The 15,116-nt window shown below is 40.0% G+C and overlaps 1 protein-coding gene and 1 long non-coding RNA gene across 2 annotated transcripts in view; one reads left to right on the top strand and one right to left on the bottom strand.

Annotated features, from left to right (window-relative positions):
* Window positions 1–12,461, top strand: part of LOC106725416 — a 30,752-nt gene extending 18,291 nt beyond the window's left edge. The window contains exon 3 of the long non-coding RNA XR_001361300.1: window positions 12,399–12,461. This is a non-coding gene — a long non-coding RNA (uncharacterized LOC106725416). The remainder of the gene's footprint in view (window positions 1–12,398) is intronic.
* Window positions 1,778–15,116, bottom strand: part of IDO2 (indoleamine 2,3-dioxygenase 2) — a 57,170-nt gene continuing 43,831 nt past the window's right edge. Inside the window, exons 8-10 of the mRNA XM_005856444.1 lie at window positions 12,482–12,533; window positions 5,771–5,919; window positions 1,778–4,560 (exon numbers count right to left, since the gene is read on the bottom strand). Of these exons, the coding sequence (XP_005856506.1) occupies window positions 4,205–4,560; window positions 5,771–5,919; window positions 12,482–12,533 (557 nt within the window). The 3' untranslated portion in view covers window positions 1,778–4,204. The remainder of the gene's footprint in view (window positions 4,561–5,770; window positions 5,920–12,481; window positions 12,534–15,116) is intronic.

Below are 15,116 nucleotides of genomic sequence, written 5' to 3'. Positions count from 1 at the left end.
AATTTATATTAGCTTTACTTTTCATAAAAGCACTGCAAGGTAGACATTATTATCCTCATTTACACATGTAGTTATTATGACTCAAATGTTAAGCGAGATGAATGGCTTATGTTGTAAATAAACAGCAGAGTGAGAATTTAAACCTGTATTTGTCTGATTTCTAAGCTTATATTTTTGCCATTCCTTCAGACTTGCAATAGCATCCTCATATAATACTAGTAAAATAATTTCTACCTTCAGTAAGGTTTGTTTTTTTGTGTGTTTTTTGTTTGTTTGTTTGTTACTGATATGGATACCTTTTGTCACTAGAAATTTTGAGAAAAATGTGTTTTCTTCTGTGCTGGTATCTTTACTTGTACCACTATAGTATAAAACCAAAAATGGAATTCCCTACCCCAGGAAATCAAGCCTTGACACATGAATTAAAAATTAGTTCATTGGGCCCTGGCCAGTGTAGCTCAGTTGGTTGAGCATCGTCCAATGCACCGAAAGGTCACCAGTTTGATTCCTGTTCAGGCCACATGCCCAGGCCACATGCAGACTCCATTCCAGGTTGGGGTGCATGCGGGAGGCAACCTATCAATGCTTCTCTCTCTCCCTTTATCCTTTCCTCTCTTTCTAAAAAATCAATAAAAACATTTTTTAAGTTAGTTCATTGGGAAATAAAATACATTTGTTTGCATTTGTATCATCATTGTGTAATAACAACAAACTATACATACCTGAAAATTTTGAAAGACAAAACTTTGTAAATGTCTTTTTCCACTCCATTTATTCTATCTGGTTTTCCATTGATTCAACATTTATGGGAAATCTGCTCTGAATTAGGCTCTGTGGTCTCTTTGAGTGGGGCTTGCATCTGTTGAAAGTATACAAATTGAGAAGATTCTTTGCAGTCCTGTCCTTTGAGGGACAGATCAGGACCCCATTTGGTACAGATCTAGATTTAAAGCCTTAAGTCCACATGTGATCACATTATTTTAAGAAAATTCCAGGTTATTTCTTGCTTTGTTTGCTTGTTTTAAGGTCCTCCTCCTCTCTCTCTCTCTCTCTTTCTCTCTCTTTATCTCTCTCTCTCTCTCTCTCTCTCTCTCTCTCCCCTCTCTCTCTCTCTCTCTCTCCCTCTCTCTCTCTGTCATCAGTCTACATCTGTCATCTATCAAGCATCTATCTATTCATCCATCATCATATTTGTAATAGAACAAGATGTTTACTTGACCAGGGACAAGTTTTCAGTGGTGTTGGCGCTGTGAACGGGTGGGGTTCTGTTTTGCAGTGCAGGGCAAGGTGTGTAATTGTAGTGAAATAGCCAGCTTGAGAACTCTCAGTTCTTCAGGTGAGCAGTCAGTACATAGATTGTCCCTGCATGTCCCTAAGCAACTTGCCCTGAGTGTAGACATGCTCTTGCCCTGCTTCATGCCTATGTTCTCCACAAGGCCTGTCCTGAGCACAGGGATTGGTGTTCAGTTTGTGGAGGTGGGGACACCATCCCCTGCTTCATGCTTTGGGAGTTCTGTGACCCTGTGACCAGCTGCTGTGATGCTGAGGTCCTGTAACCAATCTCATTAATACACCTGTGACACACAGTTGGCAGACTAGCTCTTCATGGTATCACTTCTCAAACTCTGAAGAAAAGGCAGGTTGGATTGGAATATGCACAGCAAATCACAAGCTTCTTATCTACAAAGATTTATGTAAATGAATTCTTCTTCCGTTGGATCTGATTACATGAAAATAGCTATGCTTGTGGTTTTGATATAAATATTTATTGGTGTGCTTAGAAAGAAAAATAATTTACCAAGGAGACTTTTTGTTCACAGGTTGAGAAAAATGAGGTTTTGATTTTATTGTTTGAATTCTGTATACAAACAACTGTACGAAGAGCAAGGTGTCTGTGCTTCTACTGATGTTTTATTATTTTTTAATATGAAAGTGATGGCTTCAAACAAAGTAGAATTCATTCTTAATGCTGAGATTTTTAAAACATAAAAGTATCATTTATATCACCAAACTTGTTATTCTATTGCTCCACACAGTAATTATGATGTCCCTTCTTTAACAAGAGCGTAAACCGTGGCTCTGAAAGATGAATCAATTTGTCATTGTAAAATGTGACAAAGCTGGAACACAAACCCAGGCTTTTCAGGTCTTTAAGCCCACACTTTTGTCATGTTCCACTTTCCAGAATCCCCAATGATAAATACTAAATGGTTGTTTTATTGCTCTGCAGACTCTGTGAGTCCAAGAAGCTTGGGGAATACAGTGTGCTCTCCTGAAGCCCTGGGCCGCAACTCACAACCAAATAAACTTTTATTGCCTTTTTTTCTCCTTGCCAAGAACTATCCCTTCTGCTACTTATATACACCCTGAGACCAATCTGATCATCTTGATTTCATAATAAATAGGAAGCTGAGGATTCATGATTTTCTGAAATTGATCAAAAGCCACATTGTTGTTAAAAATGGAGACATCAGAAATCAAACACAGGTCTTATTTTAAAGGTCATGGTCTTTTCACCTGAGGATGATATAGAGAAGGGACCATGTCTTGAATCATTAACCAATGTGCTTCTCTCGTATTCCCCCACCTAGTCTACTTGGTCTACCTTCTTGGACCATAGCATATACCCAGCCCAGGCAGTGAAGGCAGCCTGGGTTTATTGATACCAAGGTAGAGCAGTTGGAAAATCAAACAAAAGAGAAATAAGCATATCCATGCTCATTTTCTAAGTTTCATAACAGACTTTTCAAACACAAGACGAGGAACATATGGAGAGAAAGGCTTTTTGAGTTATGAGAGCCTAGGTCTTTGAGCTGAGATCCTGACCTAAGCAGTAGGCAGAAATGATGCTGTAAGACCCAGGGTTTTCCCTTGGCCCATTCAGACTAGAAGGTCTGGCTCCTATCATGCTCTACCTCCTTTTTTTGCCAGACCAAGCCCTTGAAGGGTATGGGTCATTAGGAGCCCTCCTGGTACCCCAAGTGGAAGATGCTGGTTCATGGTTTCTTACCAAGGACCCTGAGAGTTAACAAAAGTTCAGAAGTCCTCTGTTCCTCCCCACAGACCACCATGACACTAGAGAATGAGTACTGGGCAGACACTTTGAGCTAACCTTCTAGTCTCTCAATACTCCTAGGGATATGGGAAGTAGTCAAATGTTTTCTCTAAGTAGCATGATCGGACCTTGAGGGCCAAGAATCTGAAAGGTCTCTTAGTATAAGACATGCTGTGAGTGACATTTGACCAGTGCCTACATGGAGAAGGGGACTGCTTAGCAGACACTAATTTGGACAGAACCCCCCACCCCCTGGTCAGGTACCTCTCACTGATGCCCCAATGCCAGATCAGAGCTGTGTACTTTACATACTATCCCAGCTATGTGTGTGTGCATAATGGGGAGCGAGTCTAAATTAGTGGAGTTTATCCTAAATAGACAAGATGAACATTTTCTAGCTTTGTATTGTCAGGTAGAATGAGACCTTGTAAACATGTGAATTTACTCTTTATTCCCACTTTGCTCATTTACTTTGAAAGGGTTAGTTATTTTAAAATTGTTTTAAACTTTCAGTGTAAGGAGAAATAATCATTCTACTAAAAATAAAGAAGGAAACTAAAATAGAATTTGCACATTGATGAACCATGTGGAAGAGTCTCATCCGTTCCCATGTCATTATTCATTTTCATACTGGTGACTTCCAAGTCTCGCTGTCAGCCTCCTCTCTCCTCTACATCTCCACCAAATCAACACATGCAAGGAGGCGAGGGCTGGAGTGGAACTTACTACATTGTTAAGTGAATGAAGGAATGCATGAATATTTAATTTTTTCCAAGAAATCTACTGTGTGGTCTGTCCACAGGCAATTTTATTTAGTTTCAGAAATTTTGATTGGTTTTCCATCACTTTGCAAATAGAATAGGGATACCCTTGCTCCTTTATGGGTTTCTGAATGAGAGAGCGTCCAAAGCTATTTTCTATCAACCAGTGATCATGTGGAAAAAAGAAAATTTATGGGCATGAAAATTCTCCTCTGTGAAGGCCAACAGGTTTCAACAAAGAAGAAGATGAAGTTCTATAGAACAGGAACATGAACAGGGCTCAGGTCAATTTTGGGTTATTCAAGACAGACCCTGACCTTCATTCTCCAGGCCCATCTGCCCTCCAGTAGGGCATTTGCTGGTTTGGCATCACCAGGAGAGGCCTTTCTTAACCACTTTGGGAGAGGATTGCCTCCAAGGTCTTATTCCTGACACTCTTTAGAAAGATCAGAACTGAAGTTCCTCCTGTGCCCCTGTCTTCTAAGGCCTGAGGTGGTCCTGGGAGATGGCTTAGCTTCCTGCCTTTTGCTTTGGCTGCAGATGTGATAAGGTATTTGGTCACCATGGTTATGTGATAGCTGCGCAGCTCTGCCAGGGCCTGCACACACTGGTTATAGGCTGTCAGGAGTGGGCCATTCCCGGAGGATAGGACATGGTCCCTCAGTGAAGGAGCTGACTGGATGGCTTCTATGAAGGCTTTATGAGAAGGTGGCATGTAGTCCCTCATGTTGAGCAGAAAGTCACCTGAAAGAAATAATCCAGACCAATGTCAAATCTCCACATGGAAAGGTAAGCAAGCCGGGCTGCTTTTCCAGACATCAATGCAGCAAAAAGTGTTGTTAATCATCCTAACTGTCCAATCTACTTTGCTGGCTTCTTTGGTAGTAGACTTCAAACACACAAATGCACACTCCTGACTATTGATAGGTGATGGGGAAGGGGAAATGAAGTAAGCACAGCTCATATAACTGAGTTGGAACTACTTTTATCAGCCAGTGTATAAATTTTTATCATATACCAAATATGGGCATGTGAGCATAAACTCTTAAACTAAGTAGCCAGATAATCTGCTGAATTTTATTTCTTAAATGCTTTGTTTTGGAGGGGGTGCTAAGGAAAAAGAAAGTAATAGGGTTTATAAGAGCAAAAAGATAAAGAATGAGCAACTGTTTTAATAACAACCTCTTGAAGTCAAATTGTTTAAAATCTAATCAATTGATATTTATAAGAAATGTAGATAGATAGATAATTTATAGGAAACCCATTCTGTGTTTAATATTATACATGGTACGACACCTACTATCATCACCAAGTCAAAATCCATGCAAAGTTATAGTTATAGAGAACTGACTTCTGCAGATGAGACTGGACCCTCTGACACCAATTCTACTCTTTGTTTTTCTAATTCAACTTGAAAACTCTGTACTATGAAGTGGTTTTGGCAGCTATTAAACATTTGGCTCAAGACTGACAGGTAAGGAAATGAGCAATTTCAAATTTCTAAAATGGTTGGCTCGTCCCTCTTCTGGTCTAAATAGAATTGGCTTGAGGTTGCACCATTTTCATGGGAAAGGGCTTTCATGGAGGAGCTTAGAGCCATCATGGGCAACACCCAGACTTAGCAACAAAATGCCAGACCCTCCAAACTCCAGAACTCTCCTTCACTTTAGAGTAAGGAAGCCATTGCCTAAAGATCCAAACAAAACTGCAGTGAACAGCTGGAAATATAGCAATGTTTTAAGAATTGGAAATGAAACTCAATTTCCTGCTGAGGCCTGATATTAATTGACTTGACACAATAACATGTGGCAGGCACAGAGTTTCCCAGATAATTTGGAAAAGTATAGACTTCGTGACATTTTAAGTTTCACTTGGTTTTATCAATTTGTAAAAACACCTCTGTTCTTCTCCCTGTTAAGAAAGAAAAAAAAGAAAAGAAAAATGTCTGGCTTACCACTTTCCTTGCTATGGCGAATGCCCAAGAACTCATCAAAGGCATGAAGCACTGTGCTCTGAGCTGCACTCCCTCCGGAGTATTTCAGGGGCTCTGTGGAGACTCCTTCATATATCAATCCCACAGGCATTGCTGGGTTATCTTTCCATCTAAGCAAGAGTAAAGGTCAGAAAGAAGTAGGTGCTTGGAGTTAAGAATGTATTTTTCTGATATAGAACCAGAGAGTGAGCAATAAAGAAAATATGATTTGAATGGCAATTTTAGGGCAAAAGACTGGATATCTTTGTAGGACGTGTACTTAAGCATTATCTTGACCCCAATTTCGTAACAGGACATAGAATGCAGCCCTTTTCCTCCCTCATTTAAAGGAGTTTTTCAAAGAAGTAAAGGATAGAGAATTCCCAACTGGTGTGGCTCAGTGGTTGAGCATCGACCTATGAACCAGATCACAGTTGGATTCCCAGTTAGAGCACATGCCCAGGTTGCATGCTTGATGTCTAGTGTGGGTGTGCAGGAGGCAGCCAATCAATGATTCTCTCTCATCATTGATGTTTCTATCTCTCTCTCCCTTTCCCTTCCTCTCTGAAATCAATAAAATTATTTTTTTTAAAAAGAATAGAGAAGAATCTCTCATCCAGTCATAAAGATGATATCAGTGCTTATCAACAAGAACAAACGAGGGGCTCCAGAACAATCTTCACTTCATCTGATAAAATAGCTTTGATGACTTGATAATTCCACTAGTAAAGATTTGAAAACACACACACACACACACACACACACACACACACACACACACACACATACTCACACATATAAATACATGCACACACATCACACATATCTTTGCCCTTCCCTGAAACAGTTATAACAGTTGTCACATTAAACTATCAGTTCTAACTGCTACCTGACTTTATGGAAATGCCTTTATCAAATGCTCTGTTGACGACATGTATGTATACTAAGAGCATGACTAAAAGAACATAATAAGCCTGCAGAGTGCCAGAAGCGAAGTTTAAGGACATGTGGAAGGACTGGAAGAGAGGCTCTTAGTCATGCTCAGATTAAGTGGGTTTTTCTCCCCTCTCCTCTCTTTTCTTCTCTCCTGTCTTCCCTTCAGTCTCCCTAATTCCATTTATCTTTTTGTCTCTGGACACTCCTCTTTCTACCTCCAACTATTATACTCATTTCCATCTGCTTTTTTACAAAGTCTTAAATAGTCACAGAGTGTAAGTGGGTGGCTCCATAATGAGACAAAAACAATAGCACCAAGAACACATGTATTTGTACTCACAATGCTTTACAATTTATACAGCACCTTCACATTCATCTTTTCATTTGACCTCTTAGGAGTAGATCAAGGCAGGTATTTTTAAGCCCATTTTGCAGATAAAGAAATAAAGACTCTAAGCAGTTCATGCTCCAGGGCCACATTGCTGGGGAACAGGAGAACCAGAACTTAAATTCCAAACTTGTCATTTTCTATTTTCATGTTCTCAGAACCTGCACATGTGGATTTCTCCTTTTTCTAAGAAACAGAATCTTTTTCTCTTATTACCGGGAACAAACTACCCTCCCAATTGTTAACAGTTTAAATAACAGGCTTACGTGATGTCTCGCCTTCTTCCCGTAATTCTAAGAGTCATTGTGCTTGAGAGAAGGCAAACACATCTCATACACACGAAAGCCGAAGACAGGCCACGCAGCTTGCTGTTCATGACCTTTTTTGCATATTTCTCTGAGGCAGGAAATGCTACAAGAGGCTGGATTGTTTTCTTTGGGGATTGTTTTTGGTTGGCTGTCCTGTGGTTTTCACTGGAGGAATATCAATCAGAGTGGCCTTTGCAGGTGGGGCACTCTCACTCTTGAAAGGAATGGAGCACAGACAGCAGTCGGGGAGACAAGCGGGAAAAGCAAAGGAAGGCATCTGAGTGTACGATTGCAACATGCTGAGCCTGTTAGGAAAAAGGGCTCTGTTTTAGGCAGATATAGAATTTAATCTCAGCTGTGATGTTTATTAACTGTGAGCCTTGGCTTAGTTCAATCCTCTCTGAGCCCCACTTCCTCCTCCACAGACCACAAGTATCCACCTTATTGGGTTTTTGTGAGAACTAATTAAAATAACACCTGCTCAATGCCTGTAATACATTATGAAGCATTCAATACATTTTAAGCCATTTTAGAATGTTATTCCGAATGCGGTGGGATCCCTGTTCTCCCTTTCATTATTCTGTAACTTTGTACCAACCCTCTGAGTGTTCCTGCTCCTAATTTGTACCTACTTCCTAAAGCTGCTGGAAGGAAGGAATGGGTTTCAGAGAGGTTTCTCGACTCGTCAGAGTTCAGAACACTGGTCGGATAAAATTTCTAAACAACATATTCTCTGTGGAAGAAATAGGGAAGATGACTTACACTCTGTAGTTAGTGGACCAAATACAAGGACCAGCCTGTTCAGGTTTCCTTTGTATTCCCGTGGATGACCTTTCCTAGGCGTTTTGGTCTCCTTCACTAGTTCCTTCCCATCATGACAACTCCCAAGTGTTAGGCTCTCTCAGGGCTCAGTCCTTGGGCTTCTCACTACTCTCATTTCCAAAGGGATATTTTCTAGCCTCATAGATTTAAAAACCTATTCTCACTGTCTGCAAATTTGCACCTGCACCTGAACCTCTCCCTCCTATTCCAGACTCATATACTACCTGAATGCCTGCTAGACATCTCTACAGGAATGAACATGTTCTAAACTGACCTCCTGATTCCCCACCCTTTTGCCAAACTTGTCCTGCCTACAGTCTTCCCCAACAGAAAAGCTGGCAGTTACATCTTTTCAGCAGAGTTGGACAAAACCATGGAATCTTCTTTGATTGATCCCTTTCTCGCCCATTGCACGTGCACTCCAATAGCAGGTCCTGTCAACTTTACCTTCAATCTGCATCCAGACCTGGCCATTCTCAATGCCTCTCCTGTTACCACCCTAGTTAAAGCTATCACCCTGAATTGTAGTAAAAGCTCCTTACATACTTTCCTGCCTTCCATTCTTGAGTTGAAATCATCCATTTTCCACTTGGAAGATAGAGTGATGATTCGAAACTTAAGACAGATCATGTCATTCCTCCCAGACTTGCCAGTGTTGCCCATCTCACTCAGGAAAGAAGCCAAGAGGCCCCTGCAGGACCTGATCTTCCACCAGCACGTGTATCTTTCTCATTCTCCCCAATATTTACTCCATTCAAGCACTGCTGGCTTCCTTGCAGCTACTCCTCCATGACAAACATGCTCTCACATCAGGATCATTGTCATTTCTTTTCCTTTTGCTTGCAATGAGTATCTAGGTGGCTGACTCCTTACTTCTTTCGGGCATCTGCTTAAATATCACTTAGAGGTGTGGTGTTCCTAGATCGCAATAAATAAATAAAAAACTTTGGCCACCACAATCCATGATGCCCTGTATCTTACTTCACATTTTCTCATTTTGCTTATTGTTGTAATGTATCTTGTATGATACTTGATGTTATTATATTTATTTCTCCATCTGCCTCCCATCATTAAAATGTATGTAAGCTCCACAAAAAATGAAGTTGTTGTTTTGTTTTATTGCTTCATTGCTAACACCTAGAACTGTGCCTGGAAGATGAATCAGTGAATAAAACATATAGCATTTTATAATTATGTGTTATATCTAAAATATGTGGACCCAAGTATATTTCTTAAAAATACCTGGCCAGCCTAAAAGAGCCATCAAATGCTCAATCAAATGGTGAAGACACCAATCCCCTTTTTGTGCCCTAACCTGAAGAAGATACGTTGGAGCCACATAAATACCAGAAGAGAAAATACCAGCGTGAAAGTCAAAAAAGTAAGAGAAAGGCATCTACTTTTAAAACCCACATATTCTGTCTATGGTGACAGTAGTCTGAGGAAGGGAAATTGAGTTCTTGTGAAGAACCCAAGGATTGCTCCCATGCATTCTCAGGCCCAAACTGCTGTTTGTGAAGGAAAGGAATTATTTTTTTTCCTTCAAATCTCTGTAGGCAAGATTATTTTTAGTCTTCTTGTACCATATTTCTAGGAAACCCAATAGGAGCAGACATTTAAAAGGAAAAAAATGAGATGACATTAGTTTTCCACAGGGGCTATTAACCTCCTGAGAAATTTAATATGAGTGGGAAATAAGGATAAAATGTTTCATCTGCAGATGAAATCTTTCAACTCTCCTAAATAAAAATGCTTTAAAAAGCCAACAAAAGTAATAAATCAAACATGGGACAAATCAAGAACACAGGAGCAGAATTAGATTTTTCAGGACAACCCTATTGGGAATTATCAACAATCCAGATGTTCTTGGTCATCTGCACTTATCAATGTACTTAGGATTTGGGACTGGTCACTTAGTTTAGCTATATGGGAAAATTTTTTTGAGGATCAGAAACAGAGGGGAGACACTGATAAAATGCATCATTGACACAAAAATTATTTTAATGAAAACAAAGTCACTTTCTGGTGCCTACTTAATCATGATAGGTAGAATTAAAAAAATATATTGCCCCAAGATTCCCATTCTAATTCCCAGAACTGTTAATATTATGAGATTTCAAGCCTATAGATATGATATATTATATTACAAAGGGACTTTGCAAATGCAATTAAGGTTACTAATCAGTTGATCTTAATATAGGGCAGTGATGGCGAACCTATGACACACATGTCAGAGGTGACACGCGAACTCATTTTTTTTGGTTGATTTTTCTTCGTTAAATGGCATTTAAATATAAAAAATAAATATCAAAAATATAAATCTTTGTTTTACTGTGGTTGCAAATATCAAAAAATTTCTATATGTGGCACGGCACCAGAGTTAAGTTAGGGTTTTTCAAAATGCTGACACACCGAGCTCAAAAGGTTCACCATCACTGATATAGGGAGTCATTCTAGATTACCTAGGTGAGCTGAATCCAATCAATAATTCCTTAAGAGCAGAGAGTTTTCTCTGGCTAGTGACAAAAGGGAGAAGTCAGAGAGATTTGAAGTACTAGAAGGATAGGAAGTGTCATTGCTGAGACAGAGGAGATCATGTGACAAAGAATGCAGGAGGCCTCTGGAAGCTGAGAGCAGATCCTCTCTGACAGTCAGCAAGGGAACAAAGATCTCAGTTTCAAAACCACAAAGAATTAGATTCTACCTAAAACGTGAGTGAATTCTTCCCCAGGTTCTCAAGATAAGAACTCAGCCCAGCAGATACCCTGACTTGGCCTTTTGAGACCCTAAGCAGAGAACCAAGTTGAACTCACCCTGACTCCTGGCTTATAAAAATGTGAGATAATTAATGTGTGTACTTTCACGTTGCTAAATTTGTGGTAATTTGTTATTTAAAAGGAAAATTGATACAAACTTAGAGAACCAAGTAAAGCACAAATAGATTTTTCAGAAATAGGTGCTTCCTAAATTCCAGTCTATTTAAAAACATTTTTAAATTACCCTTTTTTCTTTTGTCTAATCCTACCAAAGCATAGCTACATGTGTTGCTTAATATTTGTTGCTAGAGTCTTTTTCCTACAATCAGATCTTTTCTTGACCCTGACTACATGAAAAACATCCAGAGAGTGAGAAGAATTCTATATGATATTCTCTTTGGAGAGCATTTGAGGAGTGAAAGTCTAATTCTGAGAAATACTCCCAATTCCATGTCTGTCACTCCCTATTTCTCCCTTTTCTCCACATAAACCAGGTGTTTATTACTCTCAAGTTATTCTGTGGAAATCATTCTGCTTTTATTCTCTACAGTGAGAATAAATGAGAAATCCCCACCCAGACAACCCTCCCTTAGAGAGGGCGGTCACTTTCTCACATTCCAGTCCTACCCAATCTATAGAAAATACTTAGTACATGTTGTCACTCTATTCTTGCACCAATGTATTATACCACTAAATCAATAAATTTATTGATTTGGGTATTTGGCATGTTTCTTGTTATATCCAAGTACAGCTTCAGATTCTATCAAAAGCCCTTTAGGCATCTCCTAGTTAAACATATGGCACACTAGATGATATTGACTTCACATTTTTTACCACATCCATCCACTACTGCCACCTTTCACGTTTCACCATTAAAAACACACACACCCAAACAAACTCAACTTCTTAAAGTGAATAAGAAAATAATCTCATTAAAACATGTCAATGTATCACTAGTGTATTTTTAAAAAAGAACTGCATCTAAGAGTAGAGATCTATTTTTGGAGAGATTATAGGTCATGTGACAAAAAAAGTACACAGAAATATGAGAAAATGGCTTGGTGTAGCCATCCTAAGAACGTTATAAGAAAACTTTCAAGTTACTGTCTATATCTCCATCTGTTTTAATAACAAGGGGAGGGAATAAATATAAATGATTGAGCTTTGCGTGTGGCATATTGGGCTTTTTTTTTTCCTTTCTGTCATCAAGGTGGAGTTCTAAGAAAGTGAATACAAGTGAATCTAATATGGGAGCCTAAGGACAATTACTCTAAACGTAAATATTCAACCTTTAATGTCATTTGCCATGCAGATAGTACCCCTCTTCTTTTATCCAAGAGTGGATCTAGGTGACTACCTTGCTAACTAACAATGGTTATTTGGTGTGTTTCTTACTCTAGGAAGCTTATGTCAGTTTCCACCCCCATAAATTTGGAAAATGCTACAGAGACCTCCTGCAGGAAAACAGCTGAACTATACTTACCCAGAGAGAAAGATCCGGATGACTGCATAAAATATGTCTGGATCTACATTATCTGGAGGAGCAATCAAAATGTGAACTTTACTACAGGCGAAAAGAGCAATTGGTTACATGTGCATGGGCCCTGCTGAGCTCCTGGGGCTGCTTCTCTATCTGATCTGCATGGAAACCTGGAATGAAAGCTACAAGCAAGAGGTGGATGGAATGTTCTCCTCTGTAATTGTCCTCCTTGGCGCTTGCAGAACTTTTAAACTATTCCAAATGCTGCCCTTTTCTATTTGTGGTACTTCCCCTTTCTCTACTTAACAACAACAAAAAGAAAGATCAAGGCCATCTTTTTAAAAATTAATAATCTGAACAGACATGATGTTTGAGAGAATATGGGAAGTGGAAAGGCGAAGGCAGAAAGGAAGAATCACCTCTCTCGGGGCTCTCACAAGAGAGGGAAACTAAAGCCACCTCTGCTCAAGTGGAGGTCTGTATTGCCCACGAAGGACAGAGGACTGGAGCGTCCCCTGTCCGGCTGGGGATTGCCACACCAGGTCAAATACAGATTCATTTAGCTCCACATTTAGCTGCATTCAGTAAGTTGTGCAGCTATTTTGAATCTAAGCCAATGCTTGTGGATAACTGATTTCACTAGATAATAAAATTATACATAAGGAAGCAAGTTTCCACATTTGTAACAGATTTCTTTTAATCAACTTTTGAGGATTGTTCTCTTTCTTCATCTAATGGGGCCCCTCTGTGACTAAGCATGCTCTCTTATGCATATCCCTGTCTCTCTCTCTCTGTTTCTGAGAGGGGGAAAAAACACATCTCTTTTTACGATACCTAAATAATGACATCTCTATACCATCAGTTTTTCTTTTGCTACCATCACACCTACTCTCTGGTCCTCCATCTCTTGTTTTTTTCTGAAGCCCCATGACTCAGGTAACTAATGTCTGCCTTCAGCCTCAGGGTTTCCCAGTGCTCCTGATGGTGTTACAGTCTCTCGTTCTTCTGTGACAATCTTCTTCTGGACTTTTTTTCTGGGTGATATTTCTGGGTCTTATCCATTTGGTGCGCTTTGCCTCCCCCTCCCAAATGCTAAATAATAGGTACACATTTTTCTAAATCAGTAATGACTGGCAATAATTTTTCACCCAACTTACCATATTTAATGAGGAAAAGTCAAATGATCATTTCAATAGATGTGAAATGATTTTGATGTAAAACATTTCAATATGTGTGAAAAAAATCCATTCATGGTAAAAAATAAAGCAAAATGATTTAGCTAATTAGGAATAGTAGTACTCATTCTTGAATTGATAAAAGGAATCCATAAAAAGTCTCCAGTATACATTATACTTAATGTTAAAATATAAAAAATAAGTATTTTAAAATGTGAAACAAAACAAGGATCAGCCTTTCCATTTAATACTGTATTGGGAGGCCTAGCAAGAAGAATGAGAAATAAAAATTAAACAGAAATACAAGCTATAAGTATTGTAAATGAAGAAAAAGCGAATAAAATATTATTCTCAAATGACTTCTCTATAGAAAACCCAAATAATCTCCACATAATTATTACAATGAATAAGAGTGTTTACCAAGGTACTATATTTAAGGTTAATATTCAAATATCAATTTTATTCTATAAATTAGCAACAGTCAAGGAAATGCAGGAGTGGCAACATTATCATAGTGGAATAAGAATTTCTACTGTCTTTTGCCAATGAATGCTGATTTACACGGTCACCCATGGACCAGAGAGCGTTTGTGGAAATCCAGGAGTCCAGCAAAGCCCCAGCACGCCACTACAGTAAAAATAATAATAATAATTTGAGGATATTGAATGCACTAAAGGGAGTAAGAAGAGCATTTCACTTTACCTACATCACCCACCCCTCAAGGAGACATAGCTCAGGACCAAGAGACCTTATTGGCCTGTGACTTGTCCCACAAGGAAAAGTAAGAGCGTGTGAGTGAGTGCCCAGCTTCCCAAGCTGCATGGAATGCATCCGAGACCCACTTCTTTCTCACCACATCCAGATTACTAAGGTGAGCTTCAGGACTGAGAAACTGGGTGGGTGGGGGAATGAGGAGCAGCTGTGAGAGTGCCAGATAGGGCTCTTGGAAGGTATTAAAGGGATGCAGATCTTACTGACCATCTCACGGACTCTGACAAGATACCCTCCCAGGAGCTGATGGGGATGCTGCCCCTGTAGATCCCTCAACTGGCCTATGGGCACCCCTAGTGTTCAGGGTGCCTTACCCACATGCCACACACCCACATGTGGCCACTTCCTTGTGTGCATAGCAGAGGAAGAAAAGAGTGGGTATATATACACTAGAGGCCTGGTGCACAAAAATTTGTGCACTCGGGGCGGAGGGGGAAGGAGGGGGGTTCCCCAGCCCGGCCTGTGCCCTCTCAAAGTCTGGGATCCCTCGGGAGATAACGACCTGCTGGCTTAGGCCTGCTCCCAGGTGGCAGAGGGCAGGCCCAATCCCTAGGTGCAGCCCCCTGTCATGCACAGAGCAGGGCAGATCGGGAGGTTGCGGTGCCACCCGCTGTCACGCACAGAGCAGGGCCGATCAGGGGGTTGGGGCACTGCCCCCTGTCACTCACAGAGCAGGGCCAATCAGGGGGTTG

The sequence above is a fragment of the Myotis brandtii genome, unplaced genomic scaffold (genome assembly GCF_000412655.1).
Source record: "Myotis brandtii unplaced genomic scaffold, ASM41265v1 scaffold103, whole genome shotgun sequence".
Lineage (NCBI taxonomy): Eukaryota > Metazoa > Chordata > Mammalia > Chiroptera > Vespertilionidae > Myotis > Myotis brandtii.
This window is presented reverse-complemented; position numbering and strand designations above follow the sequence as displayed.